An 8,790-nucleotide genomic window follows, 5' to 3' on the forward strand; every position below is an offset into this window, starting at 1 on the left:
AAGGAAGGAAGGAAGGAAGGAAGGAAGGAAGGAAGGAAGGAAGGAAGGAAGGAAGGAAGGAAGGAAGGGAGGGAGGGAGGGAGGGAGGGAGGGAAGGAAGGAAGGAAAGGAGGGAGGGAAGAGAAAATAAGCAGTGCCTGGCGTGGTGGCATGTGCCTGCAGTCCCTGTAGCCCTAGCTACTTGAGGTGGTGGGGAGATAGGGAGAAAGATAAGCTGAGAGCATGGTTTGAGGCCGGGAGTTTGAGGCTGCAGTGCGCTGTGACTGCACCACTGCACTCCAGCCTGGATGGCAAAGCAAGACCCTGTCTCAAAAATAAATAAATAAATAGGCTGGGTGCAGTGACTCATACCTGTAATCCCAGAACTTTGGGAGGCCGAGGTGGGTGGATCACCTGAAGTCAAGAGTTTGAGACCAGCCTGGCCAACATGATGAAACTCCATCTCTACTAAAAATACAAAAATTAGCTGGGTGTGGTGGTGGGCACCTATAGTCCCAGCTAATTGGGAGGCTGAGGCACGAGAATCACTTGAACCTAGGAGGCGGAGGTTGCAGTGAGCCAAGATCGTGCCACTGCACTCCAGCCTGGACAACAGAGTGAGACTCGGTCTCAAAAAATAATAATAATAAATTAATTTTAAAAATACAAAAATTAGCCAGGTGTGGTGTTAGGCGCCTGTAATCCCAGCTACTTGGAAGACTGAGGCACGATAATTGCTTAAATCTGGGAGGCAGAGGTAGCAGTGAGCCAAGACCGCGACACTGTAATACAGCCTGGGTGACAGAGTGACACTCTGTCTCAAAAAAATAAAATAAATAAAATTTACAGTTAGAGCCTCAGTTTATAGCAAACTCTAGTTGCATGATGAATAAAACATCTGAACCAGGGCAATTTTCAGAGTGATAAGGATGCTATTAATAAGCCTGGGAGTTTGAGGCTGCAGTGAGCTGTGATCATGCCACTACACTCCAGCCTGGGTGACAGAGTAAGACTCTGTCTCAAAAAAAAAAAAAAGAAAAGAAAAGAAGAATTATGAAGGGACTCCTAAGGCCAGGTGGTGGCTCACACCTGTAATCCCAGCACTATGGGAGGACAACACAGGAGGATTTGTTGAGCCCAGGAGTTCAAGGCCAACCTGGGCAACATCATGAGATCCCATAACCAAATTTAAAAAATTAAAATAAATAAATGGCTCCTGAATCTAAATACAGAACATTCTGAGATTATTGTGGAATACAGACAGAATGTAAAAAGTGAGCTTTTCCTTTTTTGTTGTGTTGTTTTGGTTTTTGTTTACTGTTTTTTTGAGACAGGACTTCACTCTGTCACCCAGACTTGAGTGCAGTGGCACGATCATAGCTCACTGCATCCTCAAGCTCCTAAGCTCAAGCGATTCTTCTATGTTGGCCTCCCAAAGTGCTGGGATTACAGGCATGAGCTACTGCACCCAGCCAAAGAGCTTTTTCTTATTGCTCTAAGATCACCAGAAAAAATGTTCAAATAAGAATCCTTGGCTTTTATTGCAGCCTTAACTGGTTTGAGAATTTGATGAAAATTCTGGACCCCTCCCCAGGACAGACACCCAATATTTTACATGCAACTTCAGGAGCCTCTTACTCCCATACCCCAGATCAACATAAACTCTGGAAGGAAGTGCTGTCCAACAGAAATACAACATGAGGCGATTACAGCGGCTCAGACCTGTAATCCCAGCACTTTGGGAGGCTGAGGTGAGAGGATTGCTTGAGCCCAGGAGTTCAAGACCAGCCTGGGCAACATGGTAAGACTCTATCTCTACAAAAAAATTAAAAATGAAGCAGGTGTGGTGGCACACACCTGTAGTCCTAGCTACTTGGGAGGCTGAGTGGAGGATTGTTTGCGCCTGCGGGGTTGAGGCTGCGGTGAGCTGCACGCCAGCCTGGGCAACAAAGCGAGACCCTGTCTAAAAAAAGGGGGGGAAAAAGGCCGTGTGCAGTGGCTCATGCCTGTAATCCTAGCACTTTGGGAGGCCGAGGTGGGTGGATCACCTGGGGTCAGGAGTTTGAGACCAGCCTGGGCAACAGGTTAAGATTCTATCTCTACAAATAAATTAAAAATTAAGCAGGTGTGATGGCACACACCTGTAGTTCTAGCTAATGGAGAGGCTGAGTGCAGGATTGCTTGCATCTGGGAGGTTGAGGTGGCAGTGAGCTGCATGTCAGCCTTGGCAACAAAGTGAGACCCTGTCTAAAAAAAAAAAAAAAATGCCATGTGCAGTGGCTCACGCCTGTAATCCCAGCACTTTGGGAGGCCAAGTTGGGTGGATCACCTGGGGTCAGAAGTTCGAGACCAGCCTGGCCAACATGGCAAAGCCCCATCTCTACTAAAAATACAAAAATTAGCCAGGAGTGGTGGCACATGCCTGTAATCCCAGCTACTCGGGAGGCTGAGGTAAGAGAATCGCTTGAACCCAGGAGGTGAAGGTTGCAGTGAGCCGAGACCGCACCACTGCACTCCAGCCTGGGGGACAGAGCAAGATTCCTTCTCAAAATGAATAAATAATTTTAAAAAAATTTAAATTAAAATAAAATTAAAACTTGCAGCCCTAAAAGGTTACCTCCTAAATGCAGTTTTAATCATTTACCTCTCCCCTTTTTCCATCCACATCTACCTTTTCAGTTTCCATAGATTTAAAACAGCCCTCTAGGTATGAGGATGGACTCTGGGAAAGGAGAAATGGGAGAGGCTTTGAGACTCTGAAAGAGAGAGCCACTGTGGAAAGCTACTAAGCACTAGGCAAGAGATTCCAGCAAGGGAGTCTTTGTTTGGGATTTGACCTGCTGCATTTCCGAATGTTTTCATTCAGTGTTGGCCTGAAAGCTGATATTTAGAGAATAAGCCCCAGCCATCAAAATTCTCATCTCATTTTCTTATCATGAGACTCCAGCCATGCCTGGGGACTGATGCTTATTAGGTTTATAGTTCAGGGTCTTCTGGATTAAATAAAAGGAAGAGGACCAACTGCTTGGGGCACACAGATCTGAATGGGACATAGCTGTTTTTCCAGCCATAACAGAAATAAAGTCACGACTCATCTTTTCTATAGTATATACAATTTACAAAATGCTTTACTTAGGTCTTATTACATAGTAGCCTGAGGTCAATATTATTTTGATCTTCCTTTTGCACGCAAGGACTCATGCTCAAAGAGGTTAGGTAATTGGAGCTGGCTTTGAACCCAGGGAGTTGGCTTGGCCTACATAATGCTCCCCCGGTGAACACCCTGCCCAGGCCACCACCCCATGCCCATTCACAGGCGCTTACCTGTAATTCTCCCCAGCTGTCCATCGTACATCTCTCCAACAAACCCAGATATGTGGGCTCCTAGGCTTACTCCGATCATGTAAATGTCATCAAGAGAAGCTCCTTCTGCCTGGAATTTCAAGAGGTCCATCATTATAAATTGTAAGGGGCAAGGAATTAACAACATTTGTAGAAATTTCCTGGCTGTTGACTTTGGAGAAGTAATTCTAAGCACCTTACATCTATTATCTCATGTAAAGGCCACAACACCATGCAAAGTAAATACTATTCTTTTGACTATGCAGATGAGGAAACTGAGGCCCCAAGTTGAAGTAATCTGCCCCAGATCAGGCAACTGGGGAGAGAGCAGAGCAGGATTCAAAATAGTCTGTCCGCCGGGCACAGTGGCTCACACCTGCAATCCCAGCCCTTTCGGAGACTAAGGCAGGCAGATCAGCTGAGGTCGGGAGTTTGAGACCAGCCTGACCAACAGGGAGAAACCATGTCTTTACTAAAAATACAAAATTAGCTGGGCGCGGTGGCTCACGCCTGTAATCCCAGCATTTTGGAAGGCCAAGATGGGCAGATCACGAGGTCAGGAGATCAAGACCAGCCTGACCAACATGGTGAAACCCCATCTCTACTGAAAATACAAAAATTAGCTGGGCATGTTGGCGTGTACCTGTAGTCCCAGCTACTTGGGGGGCTGAGGCAGGAGAATCACTTGAACCCCATAGGCAGAGGTTGCAGCGAGCCAAGCACCACTGCACTCCAGCCTGGCAACAGAGCGAGATTCCATCTCAAAAAAAAAAAAGAAGAAGTTGAGGAAGCTCTAGGCATTTAAACCAAGAACTCCTAGACAGAACCTTTCCTACCTGTAAGACACCTTTACTGTGAGCGAGAAAAAAAATGTCCCTTCCTCAAGACACTTTGTCATCATCTGCTGGAAATTTATCATAACAAATATATAAATCTACAATGTCACAATGACAAGGGTGCTCCCTTACATGGGTGCCCTGTGCAGTGCACAGCCTAACGAACACCTATGGGCCTTTTGCACAGCCCCTCATCCCACCTTCCCTGGGGCTTATTCACATTTGCAAAATGTTGCAAAATAGGCCTCCTGCTCACTGTAGCTATCTCTTGGCTTTAAGCCCTCAGATAATAGGCCAGTTTCAACATAGCTCTGAATCATCTACAAGAATTCTCTTACCAATATCTGGTCAATAAATTCCTTCAAGACCATGGCTACTTTCCTGGTCTTACTAGAGGCATGGTTGTATATTAAAGTTGTAGCTCCTCGATTCCAATCAACAACAACTACGTTCATATCTTCAACAGAGAGCAAACCCTTTACTAAGTCCTCCATCCAAACAGGAGGGGAGCCTGTTGGCCTGAATCCATGGACGATGAAGGTGGTTTTCTTGGTCACATTCAAGTTCCCAAAAGCTGAGGAGTTGACGGTTTGTGCGCAGGTCAGGTTTTTCCTCGTGTAGAGCATCAGCCTCACGTTTAGTCCCGTACCGACCACTGCACTGTGAAAGCTCAGCCTGGTGAATGAAGGACATGTTTCTTCTGCGTCTGAAAATAAAAATGAGATGGCATCATGACAGGTCTTTCCTTAGTTGGGTATCAAGCAAGAGTGTTGTTCTATATTTGTAGGAGTTCTTCTTATGTTCCTGATAGGACCTGGTTAAGGGCTGGATCCAGTTGAATTAAGTTGCAAAATCATATATACACATTTTGAGACAGGGTCTCACTCTCACCCAGGCTGGAGTGCAGTGGCACAATATCAGCTCACTATAACCTCCACCTCCCAGGCTCAAGCAGTTCTCCCACCTCAGCCTCCCTGAATAGCTGGGACTACAGGCACACGCCATCATGCCCGGCTACTTTTTGTATTTTTTTATAGAGACAGGGTTTCACCAGGTTGGCCAGGCTGGTCTCAAACTCTTTCAACCTCAAGTGATCCACTCACCGCAGCCTCCTAAAGTGGTAGGATTACAGGCCTGAGCCCACTGCACCTGGCTGCAAAATGATATTTGTTTTTTTCTTGTTTTTGTTTTTGTTTTGTTTTGTTTTTTGGAGACAGAGTCTCACTCTGTTGCCCAGGCCCGAGTGCAGTGGTATGATATCAGCTCACTGCAACCTCCACCTCCCGGGTTCAAGTGATTCTCATGCCTCAGCCTCCCAAGTAGCTGAGATTACAGGCGCCCACCACAATGCTGGGCTAATTTTGGTATTTTTAGAAGAGATGAGGTTTCACCATGTTGGCCAGGCTGGTCTCGAACTCCTGACCTCAGGTGATCTGTCCACCTTGGCCTCCCAAGGTTCTGGGATTACAGGCATGAGCCACCATGCCTGGCCAACAAAATCATATTTGATCCAGAGCTTGTATGTAGTGACCTCTTGCTTCACCAGAAAACCATTCTTCCCGCCGGGTGTGGTGGCTTACGCCTGTAATCCCAGCACTTTGGGAGGCCAAGGCGGGTGGATCATGAGGTCAGGAGATCGAGACCATCCTGGCTAACACGGTGAAACCCTGTCTCTACTAAAAATACAAAAAATTAGCTGGGTGTGGTGGCGAGCTCCCATAGTCCCAGCGCCTCAGGAGGCTGAGGCAGGAGAATTCACTTGAACCCGAGAGGCAGAGTTTGCAGTGAGCCGAGATCATGCCACTGCACTCCAGCCTGGGTGATACAGCAAGACTCCGTCTCAAAAAAAAAAAAAGAAAAAGAAGAAGAAAACCATTCTTCCAAATCCTATCCTCCTTCAAGGTTTAACCCAAAAGCCACCTTAATGAAGCCTTCTCTGACCCTCCCAGCCATAAGTACTATGCTTCACCACAGAACTCCCAAAACTCCCTTTATGCACCTCATTGATGACACAATGGAAACCCACTTTCAGGCATGCATTATAGGTATCTATATACATATGTGTCTATCCTGCTAGAACGCAATCTCTTTGAAATGGCAACTCATTACTTGTATATCCCTCATAGTGCCCAGCACATGGTAGAGGACTCAATAGCATGTGGAACAGCAAGTTATCCCCAGCTCCAAGTGGGAGATGATGAGTATCTTCTGTAAGATACTCAGAAGAGGCAAGGCACTACTGATGGCCATTCTTGGTGACCAAGAGCAAAAAGGGAAGGCTGTTAACATGCAATGGGCCAACAGAAGACAAGAGTGCCCTGGGAAACATCTGTCTGACTTCCTCCAATAGGAATTCAGGAAGCATTTGCTCTGGGTCCCTGTTCTCAATGAATCTTCATTTGCACATCCAGGAATTATTCTCCTTCATTCGAAGCCTCAGAGTAGCCTTCGTCTTGGGGTCCCTGCCCATCTTTAATAACCTGAGTCTGTTCAGGTATGCATTTATTGAAACTTTTCGCAAAGGCTCTGGTACTCAGGAATGAGTGAAGTTTCATAATAGAATCAGCACAAAACTGACCCCCCAAATAAATAAATATGTAAATAAATAAATAAATAAAAATTAAATGAACTTAAAGGAAATTTACATGTGACTAGATGTTACTTGTTGGTTACACTTAAATTGATGGTTCTTATCGTTACTTCACAATTAGTGAAATTTGTTCCCAGAAAACACCGTCTGTAGGATTTCTGCTTTCATGAAGTTAAAGAGACTTATCTAGGACTAAAAGCTTCCCATTTTATTTATTTATTTATTTGATACGGAGTCTTGCTCTGTCACCCAGGCTGGAGTGCAGTGGTGCAATCTTGGCTCACTGCAACCTCCATCTCCGGGATTCAAGTGATTCTCCTGCCTCAGCCTCCCAAGTAGCTGGAATTAGAGGCACCTGCCACCATGCCCAGCTAATTTTTGTATTTTTAGTAGAGACAGGGTTTCATCATGTTGGCCAAGGTGGTCTTGAACTCCTGACCCAGGTGATCTGCCCGACTCAGCCTCCCAAAATGTTGGGATTACAGGTGTGAGCCATCGTGCCCAGCCAAGCTTGCCATTTTAAATAATTTTTCTTGGTATCTGAAAATTATCTGCATCCTCTGTTTAGTGCTCAAAACTGTGGTAAATCAGGTAGATAAATAATCGAGACTCTATCTCTTAAAAAAAAAAGTTAAGGAGGCTTTGAAATTTGAAATCCCTCATCCTAGAAAACAGGTGGTTAATGTTGAACCCCAAATGCGCGCAATCCTCCTTTTACTCTACTGCATCAAGTAGCATGTGTAGTGAGGCATGCTCGTGATGTAAACATTTTCTCCATCCATTAGCCTCTTTCATTTCCTCTTCCTGTAAGTTGCATGCTCCTGGGAACATGGACTTGCCTAGTTGTTTGTAGAGAAAGACCCAGAGCAAAGAGCTGCCTGTGTAATTAGTCATCTTCTTATTGATCAGGAAGTGTCTTGGGGTAGGGCTGAGCCTCACCTTCTTAGCTATCAGTAAGGCTGGGTTTTGTTCCTGGGTGTGCAACTGACTCACCAGGTGGCCTGGGGAAATTATGTCATCTTTCACTTGCCACGTATCTGCCCAAGAGAGGAATCCTGGGGAGACTAATCTGAATGAGATCATACTTGAGAAGACAAAGATTCATTTCCCAAGAAGAGGACTGTTTAATTGTCTGGTTTTGTGTTTTGTTTTGCGTTTTGAGACAGTGTCTTGCTCTGTCACCCAGGCTGGAGTGCAGTGGCACGATGTCGGCTCATGCAACCTCTGCCTCCTGGGCTGAAGCAGTCCTCCCACCTCAACCTCTCAAGTAGCTGGGGCTACAAGCGCACACCACCATGCCTGGCTAATTTTTATATTTTTTGTAGAGACAGGCTTTCGTTATGTTGTCCAGGCTAGTCTTGAACTCCGGGGCTCAAGCGATCCACTTGCTTCGGCCTCCCAGAGTGCTGGGATTACAGCATGAGCCTCCACGCCCAGCCCTACATAATTTTTTTTAAGTCTTAGTTATTTTTGTAATGGCACTGTCCCCCGGAGAAGTCCATCATAAGTATTGAGTGAAATAGATTTCCTTGTTCCCCTAAATACTAAATATTATAAGAGCTTTACATATATTATCTCTCATTCTCAGAGAACATGTGCAATTCATTCCAAAAGAATCTACTCTATCCTAGATTCTATGTCAGGTGGCATTTTAAAGGAAGAATCAGTCAGTAATGAAATAATACACACAAATAAGTATAAAACTGCTACCTGTGATATGTGCCATGTAAAGGAGATAGAGTGTAAGATGAGAACTTAAATAGGGAGCTTGGTCTGGTCTGGGAATCAGGACTCTTCTTTCTCTTGCATCCTCTGAAAATAATGAGTATCTAAATGCCAACAATGGGGGATTCTTTTAAATAATAAAACACAACATCAAAGTACAACAACATTACAGTTGGGCAAATTCAAGTTACCCAAACTATTAAGCTTTATTTTTGTAGTTTTTTTATTTTATTACCTATACTTAATGTTTCAGGTGTTAGGTCCTTTTAATTTTATCTGCCCCTTTTACCTTTAATTCCACCAATTTATATATATATA

At 44.9% G+C, this 8,790-nt stretch overlaps 1 protein-coding gene across 2 annotated transcripts in view; it reads right to left on the minus strand.

Moving 5' to 3' along the window:
* The window catches only part of LIPH (lipase H), a 55,740-nt gene that overhangs the window by 31,757 nt on the left and 15,193 nt on the right, over positions 1-8,790 (minus strand). For both annotated transcript variants that reach the window (XM_017866383.1, XM_017866389.1), the window contains exons 2-3: positions 4,496-4,863; positions 3,304-3,412 (exon numbers count right to left, since the gene is read on the minus strand). In XM_017866383.1, coding sequence (XP_017721872.1) covers positions 3,304-3,412; positions 4,496-4,863 — 477 coding nt within the window. The remainder of the gene's footprint in view (positions 1-3,303; positions 3,413-4,495; positions 4,864-8,790) is intronic.

The sequence above is a fragment of the Rhinopithecus bieti genome, unplaced genomic scaffold, assembly GCF_001698545.2.
Source record: "Rhinopithecus bieti isolate Rb0 unplaced genomic scaffold, ASM169854v2 scaffold_2432, whole genome shotgun sequence".
Lineage (NCBI taxonomy): Eukaryota > Metazoa > Chordata > Mammalia > Primates > Cercopithecidae > Rhinopithecus > Rhinopithecus bieti.